Source organism: Micromys minutus (assembly GCF_963924665.1).
Source record: "Micromys minutus genome assembly, chromosome: 4".
NCBI lineage: Eukaryota > Metazoa > Chordata > Mammalia > Rodentia > Muridae > Micromys > Micromys minutus.
In genome coordinates, this window is record NC_137973.1 from 32,922,485 (window position 1) to 32,936,466 (window position 13,982).

The 13,982-nt window shown below is 47.3% G+C and overlaps 1 protein-coding gene across 1 annotated transcript in view; it reads left to right on the forward strand.

Moving 5' to 3' along the window:
- NOTCH2 (notch receptor 2) overlaps positions 1-13,982 on the forward strand; it is a 124,895-nt gene that overhangs the window by 62,081 nt on the left and 48,832 nt on the right. The window contains exon 5 of the mRNA XM_080915930.1: positions 2,612-2,734. Coding sequence (XP_080772056.1) covers positions 2,612-2,734 — 123 coding nt within the window. The remainder of the gene's footprint in view (positions 1-2,611; positions 2,735-13,982) is intronic.

A 13,982-nucleotide genomic window follows, 5' to 3' on the forward strand; every position in this document is an offset into this window, starting at 1 on the left:
GGCCTGAAGACAGGAAGGCACCAGCTCTCCTGAGCGAACTGCTCTCTTTGTGGGAGGATGTGTCCCTCGCTGTGAATGCTCAGCAGCGTGGCCCTCAGTTTCCTAAAGGCACAGTCTTAAAATGGCCCTTCTGAGTTTAATTTTCTCCTTTTGGCCTTTTAAGGACTGGAGTTGGCTTTCAGATGGACTTCTGTGACTGACACACCTACGTACTCCTTCATCTGATCTGCGTTTCTCCTCCTACAGACATGGCTGTAACTTACTGTCCCACCCCCACTTTTGGATGAACAGTTTCTTTCAAGAATTTGCTTGAGCTCTTTTCAGAAAGCATTCTAGATCTTTAGTTACTTTAATATCTGTCTCTGCATCTCTCTTTTAAAAGGGTGGGTCAGTCTTGACTTACTTGGGGGAAGAATGCATGTGGCTCGAGTTTGCTCAGATCTGGGGACTTTTTACCTAAGACCTGCTTTTCAGTTTGTTGTCGAGAAGCTCTGGGTCATAAAACAGACGGACTAATACTGGGTAGTGCTCTGGTTCCCTCCTGGGTGCTGCTTACTAGCCATGCAGTTCTGGGCTAGTGATCCCAGCCCAGTTCCCCTTAGCTTCCGCATTTACAGAATAAGAGGCTTAAAGGAGATATCTCCAGCGGATGCTCTAATCCCCTTGATGCAAAATAGTATGAGCTCATATGCTTAAGAACCTTCCCCTAGACTAGCAGGTTTATTGAGAGGTAATTTACACAACATACAGTTTCCTCTTGCAGACGTACAGTTCTGTGGCTCTAACTTGACGTACAGATTTGTTCGTCATCTCCACAGTCAGTTTTGTAATGGCCTCATGCTGCAGAAGAACCACATACCAGCCGTTCCATGCTGCCCATCCTTCCTAACTCCCTGCAGTGCTTGGAGACTGCTGATGGACTTTATGACTGTCTGCCTACTGCAGACACGTTCTGTAGATGGACATACATGCTGTGTGGCAGCCTGGTCCTACTCAGTGTGACTTTGCTGCTCTACACAGTGAGTGTTTTGAATGAGGGAAGCTGTAAGAGATATTTTGGGGATCCAAATGTTCGGCCACGCAGTGCTTCAACTACGTGCTCACTGGCCACTGTTCTTAGAGCAGACAGGACCATTAGTTCAGAGGTTTGGTCATACAAGGAAGGAAGAAAGCTCAGTGAAAATGGTAGCGAGCTGCCCCACAGGAGGTGAGGGTGAGGCATAGTATTCTAGAGTTGCAAACACGTGGAAGACAAGCAATGCAGCCTTCATATGGAGAGGAGCAGGAAAAGTTAGAAATGCCAGCAGTTACTACCAGTGCCACCCTCCCAAGGCCTGTGCTACCATGAAGGACTTTATTACCAAATGTGGCACTTACCAGTCTAGAAAGGCAGGCTGGGCAGGTGGGTTCAGCCTCCTTACCAATGGGCTGACGCTGACTCAGAGTTTGTAATGCTGTGCATTGAACAGCTTCAGGTGGGGATGCTGTGACTCAGCTCTGCTCTTCCTACCTCGAGCTGGGTCCTCCCACACACACAGTTTTGGAATCCTCTGGCCTGTTGTCCAAGGGGAAAAAAAGTGAAAGACTCTTGTTACAATTCTGTTTTCTCCTCCACTTTATTTGTTTATTAAAATATTCTTTTTTCAAGTTAGGTACAATTTAATTCTTACAATATTTTCATTTTATTTTCTTAAAATCAGCACGTGAAGGGATGGATTCCTTTTTCTTTTTCATTTGGTTGATCTCCTCCAGTATGTGCCCCCAACTCGCTTCCCCTACACGCCCCCAACCTGCCTCTCCTGCATGTTCCCCCGGCCCATCTTTCCTCCATGCCTCCAGCCTGCCGTCCCTCCTCACTTGCATGCTTTTAGTCCCAGTGCTTCCCCTTTAGCTCCAGTGCTCCTCCTTTAGCCCCAGTGCTCCTCCTTTAGCCCCAGTGCTCCTCCTTTAGCCCCAGTGCTCCTCCTTCAGCCCCAGTGCTCCTCCTTCAGCTCCAGTGCTCCTCCTTTAGCTCCAGTGCTCCTCCTTTAGCTCTAGTGCTCCTCCTTTAGCTCCAGTGCTCCTCCTTTAGCCCTGGTGCTCCTCCTTTAACCCCAGTGTTCTTCTTTTCCCTTCATAGAAATGTCCAGTTTTTTTCTCTCCCTCTCATTCCCAGCTTCCTCCTTCTCTTCTCTCTCTGTCCTTTTTTTTGTGGGAATGGGGCCTGTGTACTCCAGACAAGCACTCTGCCATCAAGTTATATGTACAGCCCCAAAGACTTACTTAACTGTCGGTTGATTGAGCTGTTCTTTCTAGGAACCTAGATAGGAGCTATGGAAAATCCAGTACCCTGCTGTTAATGGTTAATGATTGTTCCAAGTATCCATCTGTCTCCTCTGATTTTATTCACAGAAACAAACGTGAGGTAACTATAAACGCAAGAGGTGTGATGAGTCACTTTCCTGGTGTAGCTGTGCTTAAGGTCGAGGAGTAGAGACTGGGGTGTCTCTCGTGCAGCAGCTTCTGGGGTTGTGTGCTGAGATCTCGGGGCAGGTCTGTCCTGTGGCCGTGTCCTGCTAGGAGAGCAGAGCACTGCTGTGAAATTCTCACCGTCCTCTTCTTCTCTGACCAGGGTTTGAAGGGAGCACCTGCGAGCGGAATATCGACGACTGCCCACACCACAAGTGTCAGAACGGAGGGGTTTGCGTGGACGGTGTCAACACATACAACTGCCGCTGCCCCCCTCAGTGGACAGGTAGGTGTGAGGTAGAGTAGGGCAGAGGCAAACGAAGCTCCTTCCAGGTGGGGTCGTGTTCATGTTGCCACAGGTGCTTAGCTGTCAGAGCGAGTGGAGCCTGGCTCCTGTACCCACTCTGAGTGTTCACAGGTACCACTGGGCAGGAGCTCTGAGCTCAGAGCTGGGACAAGCACTGTCGGCTTGTGGTCTACACACAGAACATGCTCAATGGGTATCTGAGAGGGGAAAAAAAATCCTACTTTGATGCACAACAGACTGAGCATACCTCAAGAACCATAGCTCATGGTGTATCTTGGGCAGACATCTGTCCTACCTCATTGCTAGGGCAGTGGGCAGGGACTCTCCATGACGTCATTTGTACTACGTCTTCTTCCTTTTCTGTATCCTTTTTACACAGTGACGTAAAGTATTGTTTTCCTATCAGTGACATGATAGGTGAGCTGTACTTAAATCCACACTCTTTTTGAAGTTTCTTGTGTTTCTTAGGTTTGCAGTCCACTTTTTGAAAGCTGAGCGATCTTATGCAGATATTTGGCTATAGATTCTGTTCCTGTTGACGTTTTTATCTGTGGCTGATGTAGACATAAGTAGAAACTGGTTGAGAGATGAAGAGCTGAAAGAAGAGTCTTTAAAATATTAAGTGTGTCCAGCATGCTGGTGCACACTTTTAATCACAGCACTTAGAAGGCAGAGGTAGCTAGATCTTTGAGTTTGAGCCAGCCTGGTCTACAGAGCATGTTCTAGGACATCCAGAACTACTCAGTGAGACTCTGTCCTGCCCTGGCCATCACATTTCTATATATTTGTGTAGATTGTGTGTGTGTGTGTGTGTGTGTGTGTGTGGAGTGCATATGCCATAGCATCATCTGGAGGTCAGAGGACACATCCTGGTTGTGTCTTTATACTTTCCTTCCACCATGTGGGTCCTGGGGATTGAACTCTGGACATTAGGCTTGTGCAACAGGAGCCTTTCTTCTCTGCACTATCCCAATGGTCTAAACTAACAGTGTTTTGAGAGAAATTGACTGGCTTAATGCGGAAGAGGGAGGAGTAAGTTAATGTGACGAGAAACCTGAACTCTCCTGCAGGAAGCAGCCAGGGCTCTGGGTCTCTGCCCTGCTTTGCCTTCTCTGAAATATGTAATTATTCAGAGTGCCTCAGTACTGTAGACCATGGATAGAAAACTCTCAAGAGGATTTATAACTTAGTGCTGTGATTGTTTTCTGAAGCGCTGGTAATTCAGCTTCTAATCCTCGTTCTTTTCAGTGCTTTCCCACAGGTCTAGAGTTGGACTTGTGCAGTTTCTTCACGATGTCCGCTCCCGGGACGTCATTTCTAACACCTCCCGTCAGGTTCCTTCTATCTAGCTTTTGCCGTTCCTGTGGCACATTTTTTTCAGAAACCGTTTTCTCTTCCAGCTTAAAAACTATCAGGATGTTAATTATGTGGGAAATAGTCACTGCTAATATTGGACCCTGTCTTTCTGAAGATGTAGTGTACAGGGTTGGGATAAATGCTTTCAGACCTTGGCTCTGTGCTAACCTCTGCTTGTTCTATGGTCCATGGGCATTATAACTGACTATTCCCCCATGCCACACCAGGCTGCCTGCTCTAACCTTGCTTCTGGAAAGGCTCTGTTAGGGAAGGGGTCTACGAGGATCGGTGTTTAACCTCAGGGTGTCTAGTCAGTGCCTTCCTACAATGGCAGTCTTGTCTCTGGAGTGTCATTCTCCAGGTTCCTGGTACCCGTAGAAAGGGCAGCGGAGGTAATGGAGACAGTCCTCAGGCAGTGTTCGTTTCTTCTGATCACTGTCATGTGATGGCCTTCAGCCTCTCTGTTTGCCTGTTCCTTTGCTCACACCAGCTCTCTGATTTCCAGTGACAAGGCTGTGTCCATCCTCAGATGAAACCCAAGCTCTTCTTGGCCTGGGAGGTGCCAAACCTCGTGTCTGCTCAGTCTTTTTCATCTTCTCCATGTGTATGTGTTAGCTCTTCTCACCCTAGCGATTCCGCCCAGCAGTCCTGTCTGCGCAATCGTGTTTGCACATCCTGGCCCCAGCCGAGTTCCCCTTTCTCAGCTCCCCTCTGGCTGCCTTTCACTGTGATGTGTCCCACAGCTTTACGCACACTGTTAGGTACTTGCTCTGGTGGAGCGATAGAGTTACAGGGGTCAAGCCTCTATGACAGATGTTGGTAGCTGCATTTAACGGCTGGCTTCTGCAGATGCTGAGAGTACAGACATAGTTTTGGTTTCCCAGGAGCCCCGTTTTCATTGCCTTTAGAGCCCTGAGCTCTATATAATTAATAGGAATGAGCAGAGCTTCAGCTCAGGAGTCAGATGTGTTAGCATCTTAATGTGCTAATTACATATTTTCTACTGGGGTATAACCTATGAGCATTCTTCTTCTTAGAGAATGATGCCCAGTGCATACTTAAAGAGAATTAAATTATCTGTCCTTAGCAAATAAATCGTGATTGGGTTCGCATTTTCATCCAGGCTCACTGAGTTTCAAATCTGTGATCTCTCTTTCTGTGTCCAGTAGGCTCTGTGAGGCGCCTTTTATTTTTTATCTTTTAAGGATAAAGACCACTGAAGTCCCTTTGGTGTTCAAAAGTTCAATTCCTAATTGCATTATTCTAGGATTTCGTGATTTGTTTTCCCTTCTTGGGAACTTTACGGGTGACTCTGAGGTTAGAAGTTCACACTGTGTGAAGGGTTCACTGTCAGTCTGCAGCCTCTCTGCCTGTACCTGGGAACCTAATCCCCTGAGGCTCCCAGCTGCGGTTGAAGTATGGGCTGCTTGGCTGGCGTCCGATAGGCCAGGAGGGTTGCACTGGACTAGTGGGAGAGGAAATGAGGTTCTAGCCCACCCCGAGAGAATGGGCGCGATTAGATGGAAGAAAGGAGTAGGTTTGCACTGCGTGGAGAATCGGGAGTTTGCCCTGTCCTCAGTGATGGCGGCAGGAACAGGGAGAGCAGGAAGCACAGCCCCTCACGGTGGCTTCCAGGTGAACAGACATCTGCACCTCCGTCCACTGTTGATTTGCAGTAAAGAAAGTTTCTTTCTCGTGGGTTTTGTTTGTGGCCTATACAACCCACCTACGTTATTTACTCTTTGGGATCTAGACAATCAATGTCAGCCGTAGGTCTGGTAGTCTTTCTCTTTCTTCAGCTGCCTTAGTTAAGGTGAACACTCTGGAGCCGCTTGTTACGGTAGCTGCTAGTCGTGTACCCGAGGGTGTCTGAATTCAGCTGTGTTGTAATTGCCACACAATACCTGATTTCTGAGGATGTTGGTATAAAAAAGGTGAAATAGTCCATTTGGGAATGTTTAGAGATCGTGTGTTACAGTTACAATGTTTTAGTTACATTGTGTTTAAGAAAATATGCCAAGGGCTAATTCCACATTTTTTAAAAAGTGGCTCTTTGGAGTTTTCGAATCACACCGGTGCCTCTCTCTTTATGTGAGAGGGGCCACTGCAGCTCCTGAGGCTGTACAGAGCGCTGCTGCTGCTGCTGCTGCTGCTGCTGCTGCTGCTGCTCTGCCCCTGCGCATTCCACCGTGAGCATGCCAGCTTCCGCCCCAGGGAATGGCTGTTGTAGCTCAGTACAGAGCTTTTCATCTTGAGTCACTAGTGAGGTTTTCCCCAGATCTACAAGGCTCCAGGACCAGCCAGCTAAGCTCAGGTGTGCTGGAGGCAGGTTGGCTGCTTGGTAGGAGTCCTGATGGAGAAGGTGAACGTGCAGCTGTTCCTGCGGCGGGACAGCGCAGAGAGGGCTGTGCCGGCTCCGCACAGTTCCCTTCATTGTGCAGCCTTTGGCCCCCTGCCATCTTATCTGGGCAGCCCTGCTCTGGCAAATGTCCATGGAAGGGAAGAACTTTAAAAAGCCCCAAATTTATTAGGGCAGTATAGATTAATGTTTTGTCTACATAGATGGTTATTTGAATTTTCTTCTTAAAGGTTCATTTCCTTCAGAATTAGAGTTGACTCTAAGCTCAACTCAGAAATTCCTCTGTGTGGCTGCTTTTGGTTTTGGGTTCATTCCCAGGGCAGATGTGATTGATTTTCCTGCTCTCATTATTAATCCAGAAATGTAATTTCAGCTTGGGCCTGGAATAGTGCTCTGGGACACGAAGAGAGGCAAACAGTCAGAGTTAGGTAGAGCTGAGTCAAATAAAACAGACCGCGTCTTCGCTCAGCTCTCCTTTATAGTAAATGCAGTGAGCCTTCGGAGTGGGTTGTGATTGCTCTTGCTCTGTTTTCAAAAAGCACATCTGGCTTGAATTTATGAATGCTTGTGCCAGAGGTGGGCCATGAGCTCCAGGGTTTGGGAACAGAGTTTGTGTCTGATGTTTGGACGCTGAATGAGGTGGCTCTACTTTGGTTCAGCCTCCGATTGGTATGTTGCCTTGGAAGCCTCCCCCCGTGTGTGTGTGTGTGTGTGTGTGTGTGTGTGTGTGTGTGTGTGTGTAAAACTATTGGAATGGAGCGGGAACTAATCATATCATAGGCTAAGATATTGTGTAAGAGTCGACGTGAAAACACTCCTCACACTTCAACTGTCCACCAATTCTTAGACCTGATCACCAGCCCGCCTTCTGAAATGCTGCCTTCTTCCACCCCAGCTTTGGTTTCCTGTCAGTTGGACAGATCATCAGGGTGATCACCTGAAGCATCCACAACCTAGAGGTTCCTTTAAAGCTGCTCTAGGCCGTGTGGGTGGAAACTGCTGTGAAGGCACAGGCTAGGCAGGACGGCCTCCTGCCCATGTCTCCCATTCAGATCTAGCTTGAGCCTCGCTACAGGCCAGCGGCTTATTCCAAGTTTTTAAGTCACTGTGGAATGACAGCATGGATGCTCAGGAGTAGACACCTACTGATCGGCTGGCAGTCCAGGGCTCTCTGAGAGTCTATAAAGAGCACAAAGAAAAGACAGTCCCTACCTTGTAAGCTTTGTTACATGAAGAAACCATGCATGTAATCACAGTAAGAGATAGAACACGTGAATGGACAGATTCAGAAAGAGGTGTGGTGTGGTATGGGTTAGAATTAACATACGTAGTGAGGACTAAGAAAAGCAAACCTATAAACCTATGCTTTGACTGTCATAGGACAGTGTGGGGGGCTCATGGCAGAGAGAGAGGAAAATTGGGTAGAGATGAAATCGACTTTGAAGTAAGTTTTCAGAAAACATTATCAGGAAGCCAGAATAGAGAATACAGGCAGATAGAGGCAGGCCTAGAGCCTCAGATCCTTTATTTATTTATTTATTTTTGTGGTGGGGGCAGTGAGTTTCCCTGAGAATCTATTAGGTTTGTGAGGCAAACTGTGTCCAGTGAGTAAAACAAGATTGAAGCCTGAATTGTGACACACATTCACATTGAAGAATTCACATTGAGGAGGAAGTTGATTCAGAGAAGGAAGCTAAGAAAGGGGGAGGGAAGAGAGCTTGGTCCAAGAAACCACTGCGTCACAGGACGTCCCATGAGGAGAAGGCTTCACCTGCTCACCTCTGCCGTAGCTTCTGTGGTACTCTTGTCTGCTCCACCTGGCTTATAGGTTCAGCCCACGTGGTAGATTGCATATAGTGATAACCAGGAGAGTCAAGAATGATAAGATCATTTTCTTTTTTAATTTCCTTCCTTCCTTCCTTCCTTCCTTCCTTCCTTCCTTCCTTCCTTCCTCCCTCCCTCCCTCTCTCTCTTCCCCCTCCCTCTCTCCCCCTCCCTCTCTCCCTTCCTCCCTCTCTCCCTCCCACCCTCCCTCCCTCCCTCTTTCTCTCTCTCTTTCTAGAGAAAACTGTTATATGTATGATGTATCTTGCATGTGGGTATGTGCGTGATTATGTGCGTGTGAGGGCGGTGCCTACAGAATTCAGGGGTGTATCGTACTCGTGTTGCTGGAGCTACAGGTGGTTGTGAGCTGCCTGATGTGGGTGTTTGGACTTGAACTCAGGTGCCCTAGAAGACCAACATGTGAGCTTAAAAACTGCTGTCTCTCCAGCCCTGAGCACATGTATTCCTTACATGACTGAATCATAGTCTGTGATGTGCACATGCCATGTTTTTGTATGTATTATCAGTTGATAGAAACTTCTGTTGTCTCTGTCTCTTGACTGTTATGAATAGTACTTCAGTAAACATGGAGACAGATGTCTCCATATACTGGTTTCATTTCCCAGTATGGGATTGCTGGATCACATGGTAGTTCTATTTCTTTAATTTTTATGTGCACGGGTGCTTTGCTTTCATGTTTGTGTATGTACCATGTGCATGCAGTGCCCATGGAGGCTACAAGAAAGCATTGGGCATCCTGGAACTAGAGTTACAGGTGGTTGTGAGTCACCATGTGGGTGCTGGGATTTGAACCCAGTTCCTCTGGAAGAGCAGCCAGTGGTCTTCACTGCTGAGCCATCTCTCCAGCTCCTGGTAGTTCTATTTTTAGACTGTGAGTAGTTTCCATACTAATAGGTCTTCTTATCAACAAAGTTCAGGAGCTCCACTTTTCCCTCATTCTCCAAATTCTAGTTAGTGTTTGCTGTTGGGTATCTTTTTGATAGAGCAGCTCTTACAGGGATGAGAATGTCTCCTGACTCTGATTCACCTTTTCTGTCCTCCACAGATTTTTCATTTGTAATCTGGGTTTTAAAAATTCACTTTACAGTATAGTTAGGACTTTTGAAATTGTAGTGCACCTTTTTAGTGTCTTGGACTGTGAATGTGACTTTGGTGCAGCTAGTTAGTTATACTGTAACTATCTTCTCTCTCTCTCTCTCTCTCTCTCTCTCTCTCTCTCTCTCTGTGTGTGTGTGTGTGTGTGTGTGTGTATGTGTGTGCCTTCTTCATTTTTAGTCATTTCATGTGTGTGCCTTCTTCATTTTGACCACGTTTTCAGTCAGTTATGTAACTGTGAGTGATGTTTATCAGGAGATGCAGTGGTGCACTCTGGGAGCCATTGGGAGCCGGGAGCTTTTTTGGCTCAGTTGTCTTCATATATGAAAACATTTTGCTAATATAGAACTCTTGGGTCACCAATTTAAGCTGAGATTTCAGGCATGTCCCCTTTGCTTCTGCTGATGAGTCCTGGGTGGGGTGGAGTACCAGACATGTGTTTCTTCCTCCTTGGTGATCAGCATCGCTGTTCTCGCTGTTCTCTTTGTAAGCTCTTAAAGGTCATCTTTCCCTCCCACAGAGCTCAGCTCCTCTCCCTTGCTTTTTCCGCCTGCCTTCCCTTTCCTTTGCATCTTATGAGAACATCTCAAACTCTTCTCTTGTAACCCCAATTATAGTTTCTTGTCTTCTGTCCTTCACAGCGCATGACCCTGAGTTTTATTTGCAGTGCATTCTTGTTTTCTTGTGACACAGTTACCTTCATCCTTCCTGTCTCTGCTGCTTCTCAGCCCCTTCCACTGACCCTTCTGTTCTGTGTTGTTTTAGAACCTGAGTTTGTCAGTGTCTTGAGAGCTGAGAACCCAGTGTTGTTCAGTGTACTAGTTCCTGGCAATATTTTTACAGTGTTCTCTTCATCTGATCGTATGTGGCACACATCCATACTTTATATTGCAGAACCTTTAATAGTCCCATGTTCATTCTGCACAGAGTAACTGCTTGTCTGTAAATAGAGAAAATCTGGGCTGTTTGGATCCGCTCACCCTGAACCTCCCTGTGAGGTGAGGGCTTTCCTATGTGAATTGGCTTAGAACTGAGGAGCCTAAAGAAATGGGGATGGAGCCAATGCATGGGCCTTCCAGTGAGGATATTGAAGCTTGGCACCACCTTCCTCTCTGGAGAAGCCTCTGTGCGAGGGGTCAGCTTCCTGAATGCTAGCTCTGGCTCAGGTCTCCACAGAGGCCGAGCCCGGCTGTGCTTTGGTGCTGTTGCATCCGGAGTTTGCCCCAGATGCACCTCAGATTCTCCTGTTGCTATAGTGGCCACAGGGGCCTGTGCCTTCTCTGTGCTTTAAATTGCTGTTGACCTGGTGGGGTGAAGTGGAGTTCAGACCATTCTTCCTGTAGCAGGGCAGGCTTTCTGAGACAGAACTCGGATACGCTATTTCTTTGCTTAAATGCTCCTTGTTTTGGGATGGAGTTGCAGAGTGCTGCATGGAACCTGCTCTTGCTGAATCTCCCCACTAGCAGTGCTCACCTTGTGATTCAGCTGCACCCCTTCCTTTTCACTGCCTCAAGTGAACCGTGTTCTTTCTTCATTCAGACGTGTGCACACCATGCCATTCTGCCAGAAATGTTCTCCGCTCCTTCCTTCCATCCACACATATACTCGTAGACAGCCTGCTCGGCCCATGCGTCCCTCCCTCGGGCTTTCACTTCCCTGTTCTCTGGCTCTCTGTTCTCCTGAGGCAATGGGTGCCCATTAAAATACTCGACACCCTGTATTATCGTTGTTTGTGTGGGCATACCCACTATTTGCCTAAAAGTTTACAGGGTAGAAACCAGGGCTGCTTTGTTTGTGGATAATCCTAGTACAAATAGTCCAGGCATGACACCGTGTGTGTGTGTGTCTGTGTGTGTGTGTGTGTGTGTGTGTGTGTGTGTGTCTGTGTGTCTGTGTGTCTGTGTGTCTGTGTCTGTGTGTGTGTGTCTGTGTATGGTATTGAGGCAGTGAATGAATGGATAGGGACATTAGGTTTTCGAGTGGTTTTTGACACCATTTCCCCTGGATTCTTTGTTGAGAACTTTTGTAAATTGAACTTGACACTTGGAAAGATAATGTTAGGCAACAAATGTAAAGAGCTTACAGAGATGTCTGGCATGAAGAAATTTAATGTATACGTTTTTACTGTTAGAGGTCAGTAATTGGTAGACTGGACCTCTCTCCGTGCACCTTACCCAGTTGGCAATGCTCTTAGGAGGACTGCAGGGCGCCACAGTCTTAAACTCCTCTTTAGGGAGGGGGTAGGCTTCAGTTAAGAAGAAAAGTGTTAACACAAACATGGGTTGCTCTTGGATCTAGTGTAGTAGGTTAGAACAGAGATGCTGTTTAGCAAAGAGGGCAAGGGACTTGGGTGAGGAGTTAGTTACTGGGCTGACCAGTGGTATAGATAAGGGCCAAAGGAGACTCTGGGGATGAACAGATTGACATCCTCTGATGCTGTTGGAAAAGTAAGGCTCGGTGCTGTTGAGATTATGGTAATAAGAGAAGACAGATAAATCACTTAATAACAAACATTCCAAGATATTATTAGCTGGGCTTTCTGCTGAGCTGTGGGGATTCAGCAATGAGGTAATGGCTGCCATCGTTTTTCTATAAGGCTTATAGTCTGAAGTAAACAATAGTGAGAAATAATCATCTGACTATGTATAAAATCTAATCTGTGGGGAATGTCTTACAGGATTAGTAGAGGGTGTGAGGAGGTCTGCTTATTGGGAAAACTCATTTTGTTTAGGCAGAACAGGTTTCTGAGTTGATAACAATCCAGATGTAGACTGTAAGAGTTCTGTGGGCAGGGCAAGGTGAGAATGTCCCCAGGTATAGGGAACCATGTGTCCTAGTGTCAAGGTGAAGGACTGCAACCACTTTGAGGTTTGGACAAAGAAGTGGAGGAGCTAGTGAAGAAAACATGACAAGTGCTAGTGTCGTGTCGCACCAGAGACTATCAGAGGGCTTGGAGAAGCAGGTGGCTCAATCCAGGTTACATGTTAAGATCATTCTGAAAGCTCTCTAGAAAATGGCACTGGTTGTGATGCAGGAAACAAGGTTTTTGAGGAGTTCTGAAGGAGACATGTGGAATTAGCTCTGTGAACTTCCTTACTCCATACCTTAGCCCCCCCCCCCCCAGGGAGCAGTGCTGTGCTTCCTTCTGCAGGGTGGGCACACGCACACTGCTGATGGCCAGGTCAACCACCGTGAGTCCTCCAGGTCTGTAGAGCAGCCCGGCTTTTCCTCTGCATAGAGAGAGTCTGTAGAATAAAGCAGAAATGCTCTCTGTGACCTGAAGATAGAAACTCTGGCACTCGAGTGCTTAGTGATTTTGGGCTGGAAGGATGTGCCCGAGGTGACCTTGTCTTGAATTTATTATGGAGGGGAAGGGAACAGGGTCAGGACAGTCAAACTAAACTTTATGTTTCTTGAGTGGCGATTGTTGTCAAAAGTTGTGTTGACTCTTAATGTGCCTGCTGATGTGATGAGATCTTCCCTGTAGACCTTGATGTCCACAGATTGAGGGTGGGGGGCATCTTCAGCTTCCATGGCTCAGCATGCAGTTCTCTGTCTCCCCGAGTGGTGGCAGCCTGCAGCACCTCCAAGTGGAAATTGCTATGAGGTGATTATTGTCCTCCGAAGACTTTCCTCTGAACTCTGCGCAGTCTACTTGGGGAGTTGACAGCGTGGTTTGTGTTGACCCAGATGACTTACCAATGGGGCTGGGCACCGACACAAGTTTCCCTTCCCATGGCACACTTTGATTTGCTAGGTAGCTCATGGCTTAGTGTTCTTCCTCTCTTCCTGCTTCCGCCTGTATTCGCTGGTCATTAATCATTACTGTCAGTCATGTCTTCCCCCGACTGTTCTTTGCCTGTTACATCAGGTCCACAGTTCATATTCAGATTTAAAGTCTCAAACCATCTCCAGCCTTTAGAACAACACTGTCTTCCGAATCTGCCTGTGTTGAACCTTCCTTCTGAAGTAAGCCTCCTTCCTCCCACAAAGGCAAGTGCTTTGTTGCTGTGGGGAGTGGGGAAGCCAAATGACCGGAGAGCATAGACCCAGTCTTCCTGTGAGTGCCAAAATATTCCATCCAAATGTCTCATGGTCTCTCTCTGCTCTGCTACTTTCATGGGGTTTCATGTCTTTATCTCAGACAGCTGGGAATCTCACTGGACTTTAGGAACTGGGGGCAGGATCCAAGGCTGAAGATGTAGCTGAGTGGTAGAGCATTTGCTCAGCATGTGCAAGGTTCTGGGTTCGATCCCCAATACTGCCACAAAAGGGCCTGGCCTGAGGAAGGAATCCGGTTTGGAGTTAGCTTGGTAAAGGCTTTGGGTCAGTGCTCATTGACCTTGGGAAGCGTCCTTGCGGCTGAGCCTCCCTCTCTCTCTCTCTGGGCTTCCGCCTGGTTTGCTCCTGCATAAGCACATGTGGACATTCGTTTGGAAATTTCGGATTGCAGTAAGAATCCCAGCTACTGTTTTCAGCATCTTCGATCATAGAGCTCGGTGACAGAGTTGTATGAAGGAGGGAAAAACTACGAGAGAGGAATCTGGCAGGCTCTTGTCCCACAGCCTTTGA